The 21,768-nt window shown below is 37.8% G+C and overlaps 1 protein-coding gene across 2 annotated transcripts; it reads right to left on the reverse strand.

Moving 5' to 3' along the window:
• Nucleotides 1-1,404: 1,404 nt before the first annotated feature.
• On the reverse strand, nucleotides 1,405-21,766 carry LOC124273823. 2 transcript variants are annotated; one of them, XM_046709134.1, is made up of 4 exons: nucleotides 21,683-21,766; nucleotides 20,940-21,014; nucleotides 20,299-20,493; nucleotides 1,405-2,119 (listed from the first exon to the last, which is right to left on the reverse strand). In XM_046709134.1, exons 2-4 carry the CDS (start codon nucleotides 21,004-21,006, stop codon nucleotides 1,818-1,820), a joined length of 564 nt encoding a protein of 187 aa, XP_046565090.1. In that variant the 5' UTR covers nucleotides 21,007-21,014; nucleotides 21,683-21,766; the 3' UTR covers nucleotides 1,405-1,817. The 2 variants fall into 2 exon arrangements, with proteins under 2 accessions (XP_046565090.1, XP_046565089.1); XM_046709133.1 differs by lacking the exon at nucleotides 1,405-2,119 and adding an exon at nucleotides 19,452-20,021.
• Between the last annotated feature and the right edge of the window lie 2 nt (nucleotides 21,767-21,768).

Raw genomic sequence — 21,768 nt, forward strand, 5'->3', positions numbered from 1 at the left:
GACTAAAATATTCCAAAGATGTGAAATATATGCCCAATGTTAAAGATTAAAGTTGATTAGTTACATGCAGATATATGTCTAATATTATTGTTTTGAAACTCGTAGCGATTTATAATTACATTTCCTAAAATTGTTGGAAGCGCACGTACAATCTCCATAGCAAGCCCGCAAGATCGTCAGAAATACCCTCAGTTGGAAACATGAGAGCCGTAATGTCAACAAACGCACGTGCGTGTATTTGAATCTCTCACCGTCAATCGCATGATTCTTATCGAAAACTTCATACCAGGCAGCAAAATCCTGTTAGCTAAGTTCTTTGTACTTTCAATATGACGATAATATATTTTTCATGTTTTTTTAAACAATGACATAATGCCATAAACGATTTAAGTACTCGGGATTATTTTTACCAAAGCACCGCAGTCATTTACGCGCGTTCTGATTGGTTTGTCGTATTTTCGTACATAACAAGCATCGAGAGGGGGACAAGTCTTCTTGGAGGTCACGGAAAGGGGCGAGTGGTGACGAATGATATCAACACCACATTCTGTGATGGGAAACAAGCAGAAACAATTCCACGACAAATCGGACCTAGTGAGAAAATCCAAACTTCTTGTACAGTGTCAAAACAGGTGTCGAAGTCGATAGTCTATCTCAAGTCTATCAACAGTATAATTTTCCCTTCCTTAAGTTTCAGGATTGTACAGTCTCACTGGACCTCCTTTGAAGTGTAAATGGAGATACTTGTTTCAACAGCAGAATTGTAGTATATGTTACGAATGTCATGATGAAATATTAACTATACAATGACTTCTTTCTTCTACCCATATGGTAGAAAAACAAAATCATATTAATGACACAACACAACTGTAAATGGTTTGTTTATTAAACATTCATGTTGCCAGTGCTATAACTACAAAGCGGTTTCATTAACATGCCTGGAAAAACATTGTTAGAATCAGTCACGACGGGTGGTGACATTCTCGAAGTATTGTTACTTCAAATGCAGCGGAGTGTAACCGATGGCCCCGCTGTTGGATAATAATCAACGTGAACACGATATTGGTTATCTATTCATTGTCCCGATCCGTTGAAAAGCATGCATTAGTGAGAGCTTTCGTGTCACATTACCCGTGGAGCTTGGGCACAGCGGTAGTGTTGTAGTTTGTAGTCTATCTGTTGCCTGGAAAACGGATGACCCAGTCATCGTCGAGCGAGCTGTCTAAGGGCTAGGGATCCAGAGTGACCAGGCAAGTGATCACCTGTGACCGGGTGTAAAAACCTTGGAGTCAACTTTGTGTGCAGACTCTTTCAGTGTTGTCACAACCCCTAGTGTACAGTACAAACACTGTGAATCCGTTGGTATATGGTATATGACCAAATGGTGGCCACATGAATACGCGCAAGCACCTAGTTGCGGATACAGCAACATGCAGTAAAACTTGAACAAAATCCTGTGGCTATGTGTCCCAGTCCACCCAGCTGTGAATGGGTGCCTCGTAAGAATGTGAAAGCTGCCATAACTCGGTGCGCCAAGTGGCTGCAAGAGATTGTTAATAGGATGTGCCGTTGAGATTGACATCTAAAGTTCGAGGGGCGAAACATACAAGCGCCTTGACCATGTACTAGTTGCGTGGATATGTGCGCTATATAAATATCCTATAATACTAATAAAATAATCTACGTCAGATCGGTGTGCTGAGTTCTATGGGCACACCAGAAACTCATGTCCGGAAGTTGGAATCCCGGCACCATACCCAGCAAAGTTAAAAATCTGAGACCTGCATAGCTTCGAGCTTTTGTTCGTAAGCATATTATTACGCAAAGTATGCTGTAAGTGCCACTATCACAATTATCGAACACACGACACCGCCACCAAGGGCGATTTTAATCCAATGTTCCTTTATATAATCTATCCAACCACGCTCCAGTTGACAACAGTATAACCGCAGACGGTGAAACATGCATTCGTTGTCCATATCATCGTTGAGAATGTGTCCACTTTTTATGAAAAGACGCAAGATGTCTTTGACGGTAGATTCCAAGTATCTTGGAAGGTCGATGCTTACTTCAGAATCCTTTCCAACTGATGCAATTATCAATATAGCCGAAAGCAAACCTGAGGGAGAAATATGATTATGTGATAGAAAATACATAAACATTTATAATCAATTGTAGTTTTCTGGAACAGGGGTCAATTTTATAAACTAACACAATCGTCATTCTAACAGGATCAAATTATGGTAGTCATTTTATAATTATGTTGTTCAAATATATATAATATTATTAATTTGATATGGCATTGTTTGTTGTCGCATACTTTTGCGTTAGTGAAACAAATGTGGACAACTTAAAGCTGATGTATGGCGTTATTACAGCAAAGGCTGAGCGGAAGGAGAAATACCATGGTTCCGGCACTGTGACACTATTAAGAAAGGTCACATGCAGCGCAATAATATTCAAATTATGTACTGCCAAAAATATTTTACAGTAGTGAGCGGAATAGACTTAAGAATTACGAGTTGGTACTTGTGGCATATTTGGCTGTGCTCTAAGAGAGACATCCTTGATAATCTCCAGGGTATACGTTACGATAACTCTCCACTATACCCTGGATGCAACCACGGCTTAGGGCGATGATTTTATTACCTCCCTTGGCTGGCTCCGCATTCCAATAGCCAATCAGTAGCCAATCCGCTAAGCCGCCGTTACAACCGAGCTTGCCAGTGTCAACAAGGATAGCGGTCGCAGTAGCGAAGGTTTGTTCGCAGTGCCACTCAGATTTTTTGGGAAATAATAAAGACAAATTGACAGATCTGAAACTTTAAAAAATTTATGACAGAACTCCTTCTACTTCTTTCAGAGTACTTCTGCATCAATTGTGTTGCCAAGTTTTAACGGTTAGATAATTTAAGAAGCGAAAGTGAGTTGTGATTGGTACGCTAAACTTCCCAGCCTAGGCACCTGATTGCATAAAAAAAACAGCCAACTGAGGTAATAAAATCATCGCCCTAAGCCGTGGATGCATCCAGGGTATAGTGGAGAGTGATCGTAACGTATACCCTGGAGATTATCGAGGATGTAAGAGAGATAAAGTGCTATTCTATTGGGACAGCTAGGGACACTTGAGAGGACAAAGAGGCACCTCATCGCCCTTTGTTCATCACTGAACCTTTAAATCCCTCGAAACAAGCACCTCACCAGGTCTGCCAACACCGCAGACAAGACGTAACTGATACTGGTAGCAAGAGCGAGTGCAGCTTAATAAGGCGTGTTAGCTTGCGTAATACTGCTTTCTTTGTCAGGCTCTTTTGGTGATAAGAATAATGAGTTCACGTGGACGTGCAGCACATTGAATACTGGGATACTATACTCCAGTAGAAAAATCATATAACTATATATATAAAACTATATATATATATGTCTGCGGATCTAAGTCGACCATATCAGATTAATGTCTATTAATATATCGCTCATCTCCTACGTATATACGAGATATTAAGTACTACGTAGGGGATAATTTGTCCTACGTAGGAGAAAATATGCCTTACGTAGGAGATATTAAGTCTTACGTAGGAGATAGTATGACCAAACATTTTTTTTCACCGTGGCCCTACTACGCTTCCGTAGTACTAAACCCTAACTTGAAACTCTACATATTACTGTTTGAGACAGTTATCATGAACATAGAACCGTTCATAGAGAACCGTTCTCTGTCAAGTTTGTACAGGAGGTGGTGCGCGTGTAAACGTATGAAGTAATATCCGTTACATGTTCAACACGAATGGCGTTATGAATTAGCTTCACAATATCATCTGAGACTGAATATCTTCGATATTCACTGCGCGATCAAAGGTAACAAGAGTTTTTAAATCTCCCAGCGTTGTTGAGTGAGTGACTCAACATGGTTTTATGGCATAAACACCATACAGGACATTGATTAGATTCATGTTCCCAAAGGAAAGACCAGCACGAACAAACACAGGCGTTCACTACACGCTCTCGCTTTATGAGATATACGACGACAGATGGTTGTTGTCACAACATGTACTCAGTGAGTGTTCAACAGCAACAAACAGTCAGTAGTTTACAAACTAAATTCAAAAAGCAAGGTTTCTTTCTATCCACTATTATGTATCATTTAGCATGTGTTAAGTTGTAGAAACGCTACACTTCAAAGAGTAAATAAGCACAAGAACTTCAATTTGTTCTCCGTTGTCAGATCACATAATGCCAATGTCATCGCTGGGCGTGGGACGTGGAGTGACTGAAAAGCAAATCAGCTCGGAATACTTTCTGTGTTACAAAGACATCTATTTAACATTAACGGCTGGTGTAAATCACATAATGCCAATGTCATCGCTGGGCGTGGGACGTGAAGTGACTGAAAAGCAAATCAGCTCGGAACAGAAGCTGTGTTTCAAAGACAGGTATTTAACATGAAAGACTAGTGAAAATTTTGCAGTAATGACTTTTTAATAACGATCGAAATGGGTTGACCAATATGAATAATCTCTCCATATATGCCTATGAGTATGAAGTCAAGTACATGTAATGCCTTGCAAATGGTATTATTGATAAATATAACCTGACAAACGTTCAGCCATTATTTGGGCTGTGGGGTAGCCGAGTGGTTAAAGCGCTCAGTCGTCACGCCGAAGACCCGGGTTCGATTCCCCAAATGGTTACTATGTGTGAAGCCCATTTTAGGTGTCCCCCGGCGTGATATTGCGGGAATATTGCTAAAAGCGGGTAAAAATAAACTCACCCACTGACTTCATTATAACCGACACTGTCCATGTATTTCATGCAGCCCCGACTATTTTGCCGTCGCCCATGTCCGTGTATGAACCATACTGAGACACATACAAATAGCATGTTACAATAATGTCAGTAAAAGCTGATATCATCTAAATGCGTTTTCATGCAAGATTAAAGAGTTACAATGCCTTTAAGGAGATATGCAAATAAACGATAAGAAGGAATCTCGTAGCATGCTGTTACTCTGTAATCAACGAGTGAGCGAGTGAGTGTGGTTTGCGCCGCTTTTTTGTAATATTCCAGCAATATCTCGGGGTGGCCTCACACATTATGCAAATATGAGAAATTGAACCCGGATCCACGAGCGAAGGCTTTAACCACTAGCCAAGCAAACCGACCCTCCATGATCAACCAGGACACGTGACCAGAACATAATTTGGTAAACATCAAGCACATTCCTATGGTTGTTTTCATATATGGACACAGCAGATAATTTCATATATGCTTTCATTCGGAAAGTGAAGTATGTGTATATATAAAATTTTATTTTCTAGCATTGCCATTGAAAAATATACTTTTTTTACTTCCTTTTTAAAACTGTTTCTGAAGAGAGAATACCAATGCAACCATTCTGAATAACACATATAAGATTCGGATTTAAGATTCACAAATCGTAATCGAGACGGGAAGCTATATGAGGATCATAGGAGAACACATAACTTGTCAGTTGACACGATTTATCATCAATGAAGATCTTAGTGGACCCGAGCAGCGCAAGCTCGAAGGGCCCGCCAACTGGTCTTGTATAAGAAAGTTGAGGTGTCACGGGTGACCAGCGGGGTCATGCATCCTCATTAAGATGGGGACGGGCCGGCGAGAAAGGTGGCTAACAGCACATCGATGAAGTGTGCAAGTCTACTAAACTCAAGGTGGTGATTAATCTGAGTCAAGACAAATGAATACTATTACAGTCATGAGATAACTTGTTTGAAATACTCACAATGCCCTTGCACGATCTCATGAACAGTTCCTGTCGATAGTCATCATGACTCCATGCTTTACATATGTTAACATCAGTATAACTGTGCATAAAACTGTAGTGTTTACAGTAACATTGCGCTTTTGCAGAGATTCACATGTGATGTAAATGAACAATTTATATGATTTAGATAAATATAATAATATGTGCTCATGAAGTTGTCAATGCCTCCCTTCACGTCTTCAGTCAGTGACACGCACCGCCATATGTTAACGGTGAACGCGCGCTGCGAATGTTGTGAAGCACAAGCACGTGCACGTGAGTGTGTGGGATGCACGAGCAGTGTATCCGTGCTCTACATGCTATGTAACGGTTCTGTCTACTACAGACAGACAACACGTACTTATAATAGATCGTCCATACAAGTAAACTGTGAGCTTCCTCCGATGATAACGAGTCCCAGTGTACCAACTTGATTTTTATGCATACTATGATTTTGCTTGCTTGGTTCCTCATTTCATTAAAATGCAAATAACGAATACACATTTGTTTGCATCTCTAACCAGGTGTAATCTTGAATACGAGTGGACGTTGCTTTGCATAGCATTGACTACATGCATAATACGTTGTGTAGTATATGTGCAACATATACAGTATTGCAGTAAATATATTACAGTAAGGGCTGGACAGAAGGTCAAATAATATCGGTCTGTGACTGTGATACAGACTGGGACAAGGTATGGAAAACCAACAATTTGGACAACAAACCATTGGTTGGGTCTTTTAATTGTAAATATGATTCAAATAGCTTAACCTAGATTTCGATATCCTCGAATGTACATTTGGTTGAAACTGGAAAATATACATTTATCCCGAGACAAGAACGAATGTTTACATATAATTCAGAAGTATGACAGCACGAGTATCCATTTTGTCTTTTGTTTTCTACCCGTCCCTACTAGACGAACAACTGGTCTCTGAAATGAACATATTTTACAGAAAAAAAGTTCATAGTAAAAAAGAGAAATATAATAAAAACGAGCCCTGAGACATTCTCCTGAAGCTGTGGAAATCTAGACTTACCACATTTTCTAGACTTGCGTGGACTTGGATATATTTGCTTCAGGGTCTGTATGACAAACTACGTCATTACATACGCTCAATCACAAGTGCCTCCAGGTCACGGAGAATCATTGGTGCAGGGGCTCGTATTGCAATTCTCGTGCGTTTGCATGTGTTGTTGACGCGGCATGGACGCCTTGTAACATCACTATTTGATTATGATTCACAAACACATGCTCATGATATGGTCGCAATCATGCCACGGATTAGCAGATATTTATCATGAAAACAGGTTTTTTATGTAGGTGGCTTGAAACTTGCTTTTACAAAGGCCAATAGATTCGATCACAATACTTTTCGTTTTACAACTTCTTTTCTCTTAACAAACTGACCTCAAAACTGATTTAAATTCTAATCGCTGTTTAAAGAGTAAGACAATAAATAGTATGCCAAATTATCGTTACCATGACAACCCTGTGATATTTCACCTTATGTAAGAGAGTAATAAATACGATGCTAGGTATGGCAGTACTACTGTAGCTGACTGATAGTGTCTGTCGTAAATTTTATTAAGTTGCTTCAACGCTATCACTAATCACTGGGTATGTATACAATTATATGTGTGATGGAGGAGATCTTGCGTCGCTAGTTTTCTCAATAATCTGAATACATGTATGTAGCATGAAACCGGCAGATACCTATAGAAGAAAGTGTTTGCCCTACCTGTAACAACGATGTCTCTTGTATATAGAAGGGATATAATATGGGGATGAATGGCATGTACTTTTATCTTGGCCCGTTTATGAAGATAAATACTGCGATCTTTCACAATAATCTCTCTGGCTATCAGATTGAGGGTACTTTTTAAACATAACTGGTATTTCAATTATTGTATTTATACAGTAACATTCTTCAAACGTTCTCCACATACGTCCGTCAGATACATCGCGCACTACCCCTTTCTCTTTTGATCTCTCAAACGACTGTTACAAGTTCGGAGAATCCTGGTCAAAGTTGAAACGTCTTAAGACTATTCCCTACTATTCTGTAACATGCACATTGTACCTAAAATGGGTAGAGCTTCCGTTCGGGGGAATATCAGAAGGACAGCGATACACTTGTCTCCAATGTTGTAGAAGACACTCCACTTACTTAGGAAAACAATAACCCAATGAGATATTGCATTCATGTCGGATTCAATTTTTTCGGCCCCTATCAGATGTGAACTTGAACATGCAAGGTCTGCGTCTATGTCAGACTAAAAGTCTACGAGTTGTTTAGCAGGACTGGGGCGTAATAGTCATATAGGCCTGCTCCAAACAACGGAATATATATCTTTTGAGAAGGACTTCTCCGACGGGTAAAGGTACAGCAATGAAACATTACGAAAAATCTTTTTTTCACTATTTTTCATTTCATGTCTCACAGAATATATAATTTGGTGGGCGAGAGTTTTTAATATCGTTCTAACTTAGTCGAATTAAGTCAAAAAGAGCTGAAATTTGTGTCATGATGCTTATAAACATACACTCATTCATTTACAACCTCCAAAACATGAATTTCCGAGCGAAATTAAACATTCTCGCCCATGGGCCAACATATTTTTCGCCCATGGGCGAGATTTTTTATTATCGCCCTAAGTTAGTCGAATTAAGTCAAAATGAGTTGAATTTTGTGTCATGATGCATATAAACATACACTCATTCATTTACAACCTCCAAAACATGAATTCTGAGCAAACTTAAACATTATCGCCCATAGGCCGGCCCATGGGCGAGCGAGTTTAAATCTAAAGTTTTCGCAAAAAAAAATTTCATTTTTCATTCTTGGCATATATTCATAACAACTGCATGTTTAATTTGGTCAAATCACTTGCCAGAAAGTACCCACAGTGCGGAGAGTTTCTGGACTTTTGTGAGTCCAGAATTAAATTGTGACATGTTTAAAGACATTTGTTATACTGTTAACACAGCGATGGCTAACAGGTGGCAAAGTCTTGCCGCCATCAGTAACATCTGAAACAGATACAAAATATTCATTTAATGTTTGAGCTTTATCCAAATCTGTAAAAACTGAAGGTATCCCAGAATCATCAGTGACAAGAAGGGGAGTGGGCCCCGATGAAGTACTAACCACCTGATTGAGTAGACTGAGGTGATAAATAGTTATCAAAATTAGAATTAAAGTTTCCCTTGGCTATTCTTTTCAGATTATTTACTTTATTCCTTTGCTTTTTGTATTTAAATAGCTCAGAAGTATTCAGAGATCGAAATGCCTTTTTCCCTAGACGTTCTCATTTCTTTTAAGTATGTTACGAGGGGCGTTGAAAAAGTAGTCAAACTAACTATATTCTCGATGTCCAATGTTTGAAAAGAAGCTTCCATTATATTTTGAAGGAATCATTAGCAAAGTCATATCCAAAATTTCATGTGGGTAATGTGGTTAACGAGATATTAGTCATCACAACATTGGGGTATTATGTTTCCTGCAAATTTGCAGAAAATGGAAAACGATCTCCCATTTGGTATCCAGTAATAGTAATAGTCCGCTTATATGGCGCTCACATCCAGGCACATTGCCTGCTCACGGCGCTACGTACATTACTATCCCCGATCATAGGACACTATCGTAGTTTCCGATACTTTTTTAACTCCCTGGGGGCTGTACAGCCATGCTGCATGTTAGGCGCAATGAACTAAACACTCACATTGCCAGCATATACTCACGGGTACCCATTTTACAGCTGGGTGAACTAAGACAGAGTAGAAAAGTATCTTGTCCAAGGATACTACGCAAATGTGCCCATCTCGGGAACCGAACCTCGGTGCCTCCTCGAAACAGGGCCTTCAGCGTGATAGGCAGACGCCTTACAACTGCACTATTGCGCTATCTCTTGGATAATGGTATAACCTCAGATAGTATCATACAAAATATGTTCAGCATAGTATTGGATGACTTCCCGTCATTATCAACATTCAAAGATTTGGATTGCTTGATTTACATTTAGACGGGGACTATTTTTTTAGGACGCCCTCATTTTAAATTTTCAAAAACATTGTGTCCAGATATACAACATATTGAGAGCTGACACTTGTGTGACCATTCAGTATTTAGTTTGAACCCTTGACACCATGTATGAATAAGTGAAAACTTTAGGATGAGTTATATCCTTATGATGACGTCAACTGAAAGGGGGTGGGTACTGTCTCCAAAACAAGCCCTTTCAGTAAACATGAAGGGGGAGTCACTTGAACAAGCGATTATAGTTAAAATTGCTTTTTTGTGCAGTTTAATATCTATGTTTGACTTTTACAAACATATACAACATGTTTTGCATATTTTGTTTCAATTGGTGTAGGGGGATTCCCGCCAATACACCTTGATATAAAATTGGATAAAAATCTATTAATTCTTTCCTAAGTTCGCGGCTACCAAGCTTGGCATGTGCAAAACTGTTACACCTTCGCTGTGACCTTTAAAATGACCTCAGGGTCACTAAATTCAAATGGTGTCGGTAAATCTCCAATCTCCAGTCAATAAACCTTGCTACCAAATTTGAACAAAATCTATCATTTCTTTCTCGAGTTCTATCAGTCAACCGAAGGGGGAGTCATTTGAACAAGCGATTGTAGTTTCAAATTGCCTTTTTGTGCAGTTTAATATCTAAGTTTGATTCTAGCCGACCTCTACCAATCTCAAACATACATAAATATTTCTTGCATATTTTGTTTCCTGAAGTTTAATTTGTGATGCATTTTATTGCTAGTCAGCTAGGCTATTCCATTCCAACATACGGAGACAGATCATTTAGCAGACCGGGTGCTGTACTCTGGAATTATCAACAGTTTCCGATCTTGTCGCAAAACCATCCTCTTCAAACGAGCATTCGACTAAGCGCACATGAGCAGGACTCTGGATATGTAGCGCTATACAATGTCTAATTTGATTTGATTTGATTTGATATACCCGTTAGAAACCCACCCCTACCCCACCCCACTTTATATTTATACATATCAAAACCTTAAAAGATATTTGCGAAAAGACATGATACAGAGGACAATAAGAGAGTTTACATCGATTATATATCAGGACGAATATCATTTTCGTCATTTGGCTAAGATTTGTCAGTTCTTTCTTGGGTTATCGCGCTAACAATCTTTATATTGGCAAAACCCTCAGATTTTTGCTGTGACCTTGAAAATTATCTCAAGGTCACTCCATTTCACTTGTGTCGGTGAATCTCGCCAATATACCTTGGTACCAATTTGAACAAAATCCATCATTTCTTTCTTGAGTTATCGCCCTAACAAGCTTATTTGATGTATGAAATGCAACGAAAAACAAACACCCGAGTATTTACGAGTGATTAAAACTGTTATTACAATTTACATAAACATTTATTACATTTTACCGCAACGAAAATCATTACAATTTACGTCAACTTTTATTACAATTTGCGTATTACAATTTACGTCAATTTTTATTACAATTTACGTTTTTATTACAATTTACGTCATGTTTATTACAACTTGCTGCAAGTATTACAATTTGCGTTTTTATTACAATTTACGTCGTAACACCTGGCTAGCTATTCTCGAAACGTTCGTAGCCCTACGAACTTCTTAAGCCCATTCTTAACACATTGGCTACGATCAAAGTTAATAATTCTTAAGGCTACGAACGCTTCGAGCATAAGGGCCCTGTTTATTACAATTTACGTCGTAACAGGACCCCTTTGTTGCACACGACGACCAATCATGTCCCAGATATGCTCCAAACAGTTAAGATCGGGGCTAATTCAATCCTGAGATATGTCGGGGGTGCTTAACTAAGTTCCTTGTGTACATAACGTATGTTAGATTTGACCACTTTCTAAATGGCATTGTGTATTCATATGTGAAACCTTACTTTCCACAGAGATCCGCATCACAAGCAGACATAAACAAAAGACTGAAACAGGTCCAAGGCATAAATGGCTCCATTGTGTTCAAGCAATTTACTTGTAATACTACATTTCAAAATGTCGCCCTAAGGATACATACTCTCCCCAAAAGGCGCATATAGGAATTTCAACTGTATTTTTATGTTTATTTTGAAACATCTTGTAGGCTTTTTGAATCAATGAAATATAGCGAAATTGCACACTGGCAATGCAGACTTATCCATGCAGACAATTTGCTGCAAGTATTACAATTTGCGTTTTTATTACAATTTAAGTCGTAACAGGTCCTCCTTCGCAGAACATCGCTCAAATGGAAGCTGCTTTACACGAGGAATGGCGTAGGCTGCCTCCTCAGAGGATCAGGAGGCTGGCAGAGGTATGAGGAGGAAAGTGCTGACTCACATAGAGGTTACACTCGGTATTGTCCTTGAATCGTGTAAGACACGCAAACATGACATTTTGAAAATTCACATTCACCAATAAATCCAATATTAAACACTCCACGGCCATACTTGTACGGACATGGTTTTGTATTAAAATCAGTGGGTTTTTTTGTTAAAATGAGCAATTATCATCACAAAATCAACATGGACTCCAATCATTTTGTCGTTTTTTATGAGTCAAAGGATCATACGGTCAGAAGAACTCTTATTTTTCCATCGTCGTCACCACGAGAAGTTTTATGTACTTGTTGAAAACCTATCATTGCTAAAAATACAGTGCTTAATTACGTTCTTTGTGTATATTTGGGATTACACTTTCTTAGTAAAGTACAGATTTTAGCACTTTTGAGCAGACTAGGAGTCTGACTTTGTGTGCTGGCGATAAGGTGCCTCTGGGTATGGGTTCGAATCCCGCATGAGATTCAACCCAACAAAAGTACTAGAATCTGTACTTTACTGAGACAGAGTGATAGCAAAGATACCACATCTAAGGTTTCCCACAGTATTAACAACCCACAGCTGTTTATAGCACTACCCTGCGGTGATCGTATTTGACAGAAATCACCACATATACATGTATCGCCCGGAGGTTTTAGCCCGTCTCACCCTTCACAACAAAGTGGTCGTTGTTGCCAACTCTCGCATTGCAGTCACTACACATCATCTCCAGATTCCCATTGTCAAATGCTGTCGAAATCCCCATGTTCATAAATTTAAACATTAGAAAGAGCCGGTTGCAGAAGCCATAAAGTTGGTGGTATTTAATATTTCAGTAGAAATATATTCTAAACGAGCACAAGATACTTGTATTATAAAGCTTCAGGACAAAAGAATTAAGAACATTGTTCCTGAATGTAAACTGGCAAAGCAACACATAAAGAAGCACCAATAGATATACTATGACACAAATCAAGTTTGATATGTCCCAGCTATATAGACTTTAATAGGATTATAGGAAAAAAAGTCCTCGGAATAAAGTCCTCGGTCAAAAAGTCCTATTATTGTGAAAACAGATTAAATGGATGTTGACATCAAACTTATCGTGGAGAAAACATAAAGTGATTGTGTATAAAAGACATGGATTAAATACTGAGTTACTCAAGAACAATGATATTTAACTGGGCAGATCTAATCCAGGATTTAGCTTGAGTTCTGTTTGTCAAAATGTGACTTTAGCTGCTTGAATCAAAGAATAACTAGTGTTCACAACAAGATTGTTTTAACAAACTGGCTTGTGGAGTACTGTTTGAGTTCTGTTTGTCAAATAAAGTGTGATTATAGCTGCTTGAATCAAGTGTGAAGAGATGGATTTAGAGATGAATGTCACTAAATGTATGAGTGCTGATGCAATTTTTTATCAATTTACATTGTGGTGTGTGAAACGTGAAAAGTGCCTATGTGAATAAAGTATTAAAAACACGAATATCTAAGTTTTTTTCTTAACATTTGATATAAAAAAATAAAAGTAAGACGTTTTTCCGGAAGACTTTTTTTCCTAGGCAAATTTAGTACTTTTTTACCGGAACTTTTTTTCCGAACACTTTTTATAGATGTATCAGAATGTGTTATGTATGTGTCACATTAGTATCAATGCATACTACAATGCTCTGTTCATTCCCTTGTTCACTTTAAGGAAACGTTTCCCAGTAGCATTGTATTTACCGATATCATTGTAAGTTAATCAAGTGTCCTTAGGTCAGGAAGTGTTTTTCTTATCTATGTTTTCACTGATAGATATTCATCTTTCAGCGCACAAGTACATTCCTTTGTCCTGAATGGAATGTAGCATCTGTAAATCGGAAACACCCGACGCATTCGTCGAGATACAAAATATCTTTTGACTAGATGATTTTCTAATTTGGTCCTCCATTCTTAGAGGAATGTTAATGATCCTCATTAATTCAGAACTACTAATAAGTGTAAATATCCGTGAACCAACACGTGGGAGCCTACGAATTTTATAACGCTAAAAAGACGGCAGATTCACTGAAGACCATGTCTTCTTCTAATGGCTGACCACAAGAACTGCCCCACAGTTTATAGATACAACTGAAATACATTCCTAAAGAATACCTCCACACCAACGAGGTTCTAATCGGGCAACGGAAAGATTTAAAATCTTTAAATATGCAAGCACATGAAAGTGAAACCACTGGTTCAGACACACTTGATTGTCTTCCTGCTGATATCAACACCACATTCTGTGATGGGAAACAAGCAGAAAAAATTCCACGCCGTGACAAGTCGGACCTAGTGAGAAAATCCAAACATCTTGTACAATGTCACTATAGGTGTCGAAAAATGGATAGTCTATCCCAAGTCCAACAATATAATTTTCCCTTCTTCATAAGTGTCAGGACTGTCCAGTGTCACTGGGTCTCCTTTCAAATGTAAATGGAGATACATGTTCGCTTACTATCACCCACATATATGGCAGCTTCTTGTTACAAACTAATACTTACAGTATTCTTTGCATCACAAGTTGAGGTATCCAACTATCCATTGCTCAAACACCGATCACAACCTGTTAGGAAATGAACAACATGTGAAAGTAACGAACGTGCAGAACGTGTCTCTAATGACTCGATTGTTTCACCACTGACTGCGCTAGACTTAGTATAGTTTTGATTCAATATTTTTATATGTATACTCACTCTCATTGATTGGTTCTAACGTTATTAGTTTACAAATTAGTGTGTAATAATGTCCCTGAATGTAGTTTATATTTATTTGGATTAATATATTACACAAAGAGTTGATAGTTTCCCTGAAAACATCGTACATGCCTGTTTTTGCTTATCGTTATGTTCCACACAGAGTGTAATATTGTCCTTGAAATGTGTTTGCTATATCATATTTTTGTTACATTCAGACAAAGATGATCAGCCTGGTGGCACCTGTGATGTTGCTACAATTCAGTTTTAGTCATAAACAGGACTAGAATACCGGTTTGCTTTTAAAGTAAACAGTATCTCACACAGCTTAAGGCAATTCTCATTAACAGATTATTATCTTAAATCAAGTTTGGGTCATCTATCTAAATTGACATTTTCGCTTGCTATCATTCACATAAATGACAAACTTCTTGTTATAAAACTAATACTTACAGTATTTGTTTGCATCACAAGTTGGGGTATCCAACTATCCATTGCTCAAACACCTGTCACAACCTGTTAGGAAATGTACAACATGTGAAGGCAACGCACGTGCAGAACGTGTCTTTCATGACACGCGTGTTTCAACAGTGACTGCGCTAGACTTAATGTAATTTTGATTCAATATTTTTATATTTATGTCCACTTTCAATGACTGGTCCTGAATTTATTGATTTACTTATTTGGTAATTTAAACCCGTTGGGCTTCTTCTCCTTTTTGTTTTTAAAAACTCAATGAGTATTATCATGTTATTATTTTTTCTTTCTTTTTGTGTTTATTTTGTAAAAATATGACCAATTTCCAACAAATCATTTTCACAATTATCATATTTCGCGTGCACGTGTGCTTGATGACCTTTTGGTTTCACAATGTGATCCCACTGTCGGCTTTTCTAAATCTTTTGTAGATACATATGTAACATGTCTGTTGACATAACGCAGTACAGGCAGGCAGTGGGATGCTTTGCAGTTACTCTTCATGCAAGAAATGCATATAATCTTCAGGTCTATATATTTTATTTTATTTTAACTTTAGATGCTTGTATCAACCGTCTATTTCCATATTTATCACCATCCTTTTACTTTGTTGCGGAGATATTCACCCAAACCCGGGACCAAATACTGATAGAAAACCTAAAGATAATACATCTCAATGTCAGAAGTCTCAAAGATAAAATTGACATCATTCATGCAGAATTTTTAGACTTTGATGTGATATGTTTAACAGAAACCTGGCTGAATGATAATATTAATAGCAATGATATACTAATTCCAGGTTTTCACATTCCATTTAGAAAGGATCGTTTAACACGAGGCGGCGGCATGGCCATTTATGTCAAAGAATACTTATGTGTAGACGGTATAGAAGCTTTAGACATTGCGGGTCTTGAAGCGTTATGGGTAAAAATTAAATGCAAAGCTAGAAATTATCTCATTGGTACGTTTTACCGCGCGGACAAAAGTGAACAATACTGGGATTTGATTGTTCAATCATTTGATATGGCAATTGATTTAAACATGTTCACTGTTATTGCCGGTGACTTTAATATAGATATTCAAAATGAAAGTAACATTTATATAGAAACGCTAAAACGTTTGTATGGGATAAACCAGATCATAAATGCACCAACACGAATTACGCATAGCTCTAGCACTTTAATTGATTTGATTTTTGTTACCCATGAAAATAGCGTGCTTAGCTCAGGCGTACTCGATCCTATATGCAGCGATCATTGTCCAATTTTCGTAACGGTAAAAGATAAAATTTTCAAAACTGATGTTGTTATTAAAAGACTCGTGTACGATTTTAAATCTATGGATAAAGAGTGTGTTCAAAGACATCTTAACGAAATTGATGAAAACGAAATATTTTCCTCTGGTAACATTGACACTGCAGTAGAAATCCTAACGGAAAAAATAAAGTACATATTAATCATCAGTACACCAAACAGACTGGTCAATGTTAGAGCTAAAGATCCCGTACGGATGAATAGCGAAATCCGTTCTGCAATACGGAAGCGAAATCGTTTTCATGAGAAAGCTAAAAATTGAAACCGTCGTTCCGATTGGGCTAATTTCCGATTAGTCAGAAATAAAGTTGTCAACTTAATACGCGATTTCAAAAGAAATTGTGATTTAAAAATTGAAGATAGGATAAATTCCTCAGTGGGTACAAAAACATGGTGGCGTTTGGTAAAACAATATGTTAACAAAAAGTCTGAAAGTAACTACTTTCCACCAATCATATCAAATGACATTATCTACGACGACCCCGTAGACATTGAAAATGTTTGAATGATTTCTTTGTGAGTCAGTCTACAATAGAAAATCCAGATTTACGACCTCCCCAATGTCATTTTGAACTTACTACAGACTCACTAAATGTAGTCAATCTTACACTTTATGAAGTTCAAGATATTCTCTTCTCTCTCGATCCATCAAAAGCTACAGGACCAGATGGAATAGGAAATAGATTTCTGAAAGCCATGGCGAAAAGTTTAGCTCCTCTATTAACAAAACTATTTAACATGTCTCTTCAGAAATTCACTTTTCCAGCCGTCTGGAAGGAAGTGTCAGTCATGCCTCTCCATAAAAAAGATAGTGTAAATGAATGTTCCAATTACAGACCGGTCGCACTTACGAGCTTACTAAAGGTGTTTTTAAACATGTATTTAATTTCTTTAGAGACAATGATATTTTAACCAATTTACAATCGGGTTTTATGCCAGGCGACTCTACCGCTAACCAATTAACTTATTTGTATGATTTCATAGCGAAAGGACTTGATAAAGGTAAAGAGGTCAGAGCTGTTTTTGTGTGACATTAGTAAGGCATTTGATAAGGTATGGTTCAAGGGCATCATTTCTAAACTTAAAAGCTATGGAATTGGTGGATCACTTTTGAATTGGTTTGAAAGGTATTAACAAAACAGATCACAAAAAGTCGTCATTGATGGATACAGTTCCGATTATAAACCTTTGCTTGCTGGCGTCCCACAAGGTTCCGTATTGGGACCCTTACTTTTTATTGTATACATAAATGATTTAGTAGATGGTATAAAAAGCCACATCCGTTTATTTGCTGACGACACCTCACTTAACGTAATTGTAGATGATCATGATACTGCCGCATCCTGTCTGAACGATGATTTAAACCGTATCTCTAGCTGGGCAGACAAGTTGCAAGTTACCTTCAACCCTGATAAAACCGAAACAATCAATTTTTCTCGTAAACATAAAAACGACACGATTCCGACCTTGAACATGAACCAAACCCTGATACGAGAAGTGAAAAGTCATAAACACCTGGGTATAACTCTACAAAGTGATTGTGGATGGAAAAGTCATATTGAAGATATTAAGAAAGTTAGCCCCATGATAAATTGTCTTCGAAGTTTTAAATATCGCCTCTCCGGAAAAACGCTAGAAACCATGTACAAATCGTTTGTGATGCCGATATTTGACTATTGTTGTCATATCTGGGATAATTGTACAAATGACCAGTCCCTTATTCTTGAACGGTTACATCGAAATGCACTTCGTACAACATGCGGCGCAGTTCGTGGCACTAGTCATCATAGATCATAGGTTATATATCGAAACAAAGTCTAAACCATTAAAAGAAAGAAGGCGCGACATTAAACTCATAAATTTTTACAAGATGAATAACGATCTCGCACCTGACTACCTCTGTGACCTTGTCCCTAACTTTGTCTCTGAAAACAGTCAATATAATCTCCGTAATAAATTTAAGTTACAAACAATAAATTGTAGGACTAAAATATATGAAAAGTCGTTCCTACCTGACACAATTAAAACTTGGAATTCATTATCTGATAATTAAGTATTTGCTAACTCAATCGGTGAATTCAAATCTCTGCTTAAAAATGATGAATCAAATAATTATCTAGATCTAAATTATGGCAGTCGATTCTGTCAGATCGTACACTGTCGACTTAAGCTCGGCTGTAGTGATTTGAATGCGGATAAAGTAAATAGATACATTTCTAACGACCCTGGATGCGCTTGTGGATACCACAATGAAGATACTGTTCATTATCTTTTTACATGTAAGTTATACACTGCTATTAGAATTAATACCTACTTCTATGTAAATATCCACAATCTCCAAACTGTGTTATACGGAATACCTCCGGCAAACAACAACGTCAATAAGAAAATGATAGAGTCCCTGCATCAATACATCTTTAAGTCTAAACGATTTGACAAATTATACTAACAATCATATGCAATCAATTAATGAAGTGTAGCTGCAAGCTCAATGTTTATAAGCACCTACAACGCACATATATGATTTAATTTGTCGGTTTTTGTATCCAGTTCTTGTGTATTTTGTTTAAATGATATATGTACTGGTGAGGTATTGATATAAGCAGAGTTCTGCTTGTTTACCAAACCAGACTATCTAGGAATAAAAATATGTTTAAACCAAATGGAGATACTTTTTTCTACAGAAAAAATGTAGTATATGTTACGAATGTCATGGACATTTGGATTCAGTGTCAATATAAATTGAAATATTAACTATACAATGACCTCTTTCTTCTACCCATATGGTAGAAAAACAAAATCATATTAATGACACAACTCAACTGTAAGTGGTTTGTTTATTAAACATTCATGTTGCCAGTGCTAAAACTACGAAGTGGTTTCATTAACATGAGTGGAAAAACGTTGTTAGAATCAGTCACGACGGGTAAGCAGCTGGTGCCAAATGATCTTTTTGTCAATATGCAATACATAGTTGTACATGTCATGGTGACATTCTCGAATCAAATGCAGCGGAGTATAACCGATGGCCCCGCTGTTTCATAATAGTCAACGTGAACACGATATTGGTGTTCTATTCGTTGTCCCGATCCGCAAAGTGTATTGTAAGTGCCACTATCACAATGATCAAACACACGACAACGCCACCAATGCCAATTTGAATCGGATGTTCCTTTATATAATCTATCCCACCACGCTCCAGTTGACAACAGTAGGGAAGCAGACGTTGAAACATGCATTCGTTGTCCATATCATCGTTGAGAATGTGTCCGTTTTTAATAAAAAGACGCAAGTTGTCTTTGTCGGTAGATTCCAAGTCGCTAGGAAGGTCGATGCTTACTTCAGAATCCTTTCCGACTGATGCAATTATCAATATAGCCGAAGGCAAACCTGAGGGAGAAATATGATTATGTAATGATAAAGCTAAAAAACATTCATAAATGTTTTCTGAAACATGAGTCAAATTTGTAAACACACACATTTGTGACACAATCTTCATTCTAACAGTATATATTAATGGTAGTAATTTTATATTTATGCTGTTCAAATATAGACATCGACTCTTACTAAAATGGTAAGCCTTTATTCAACATGTGGAAGCAATCACTCTTTTCATTCTATTGAAATACTAGTCTATAGACTTGACAGACTTGTAAAAATGATCTACCTCTTAATTTGTCAAAAATGAGCCCCTCTTCATCTTTAATGCGAGATGAAGACAGATATATGACGATGAAGGGGACATCCTCCCTCAACTTTGATCCTTTCGCTCTGTAACGTATCACATTTTGGACGAATTCTTCTCGAATTGTGGCGTATTCGCCCTCAGGGATGATGACAGTTTTCTCTCTCAGTGTTCTCTCTGCAAGATAAATGTCTCTCTTTGTAGATGACGTGTTGTGGATATTGTATAATTCTATATATAATACTTTCCTTTCATCTTGCTCTTATTTGAAAGTGAACTGCCGGGCATCAGTCCTTTGTAAGACAAATCTGAGTTGACTTGCAACTATAATCCCACAGCACAAAAAGTGAGTGAGTTTAGGTTTACGCCACTTTTAGCAATATTCTAGCAATATCAGTGCGGGGGGACACAAGAAATGGCTTCCCACATTGTACCCCTGTGGGGAATCGAACCCGAGCAAGCGGTTTAACCACTAGGCTACCCCACCGCCCAGACAGCACAGATAGAAGAACTTGTTATTTAGCATCTAGCATGAACTGTGGTTGAAGTCATGGACATATCATGCACTGTCATCACTGTAGAGGGTTCATGGTCAACAATCCTAAACATGTGTTCCGACTTACCCATGTCGCTCTGTCCATTCATTCCGATGCTCTTGTATGTCACTGGTCCGGTTGAAACCTTTGACATCCTGAAAACTACAACACTTATATGTCAACATCGTTTATGTCTATGTCTGATTTTGTATGTATGTATGTATGTATGTATGTATGTATGTATGTATGTATGTATGTATGTATGTATGTATGTATGTATGTATGTATGTATGTATGTATGTATGTATGTATGTTTGTATGTATGTGTGTGTATGTATGTATATATGTTTGTATGTATGTGTGTATGTGTGTGTGTATGTATGTATGTATGTATGTATGTATGTATGCATGCATGCATGTGTGTGTATGTATGTATGTATGTATGTGCGTGCGTGCGTGCCTGCCTGCCTGCCTGCGTGCGTGCCTACGTGCGTGCGTGCCTGCGTGCATGTGTCTGTGTGTATGAGTCTCCTGTCTGCGTGTATGCATATCTGCCTGTCTGCCTGTATGTGTATGTATGTATATATGTGTGCATGCGTGTGTGTATGTACGAATCTTCCCATCAACTCAATATACTGTGATAGTTACGCCATGGTCAGATACACTACTGTTTTTCTTCCAGAAGACATGGGACCGAAATATTCCACAGAAAGCCACCAGTGTGTTGGTGTCGGTGTAGGTGAGAGAGAGAGAGATGTGGGGAGAGGGAGAGTGAGTGTAAAAAGCTAATTTAGAGAACATATTGAAAGACGTTCAGTATGAAACCTTACCTGTTTCCTGCTACCCTCGCTAAACATCTGTGTCCACGGCTCGTCAAATAGCAACTGCGCATAAACAGGTCCATAAAAGGTGTTAT

This window comes from Haliotis rubra, unplaced genomic scaffold (genome assembly GCF_003918875.1).
Source record: "Haliotis rubra isolate DU_JTF1 unplaced genomic scaffold, ASM391887v1 Scf1847, whole genome shotgun sequence".
Taxonomy (NCBI): Eukaryota; Metazoa; Mollusca; class Gastropoda; order Lepetellida; family Haliotidae; genus Haliotis; species Haliotis rubra.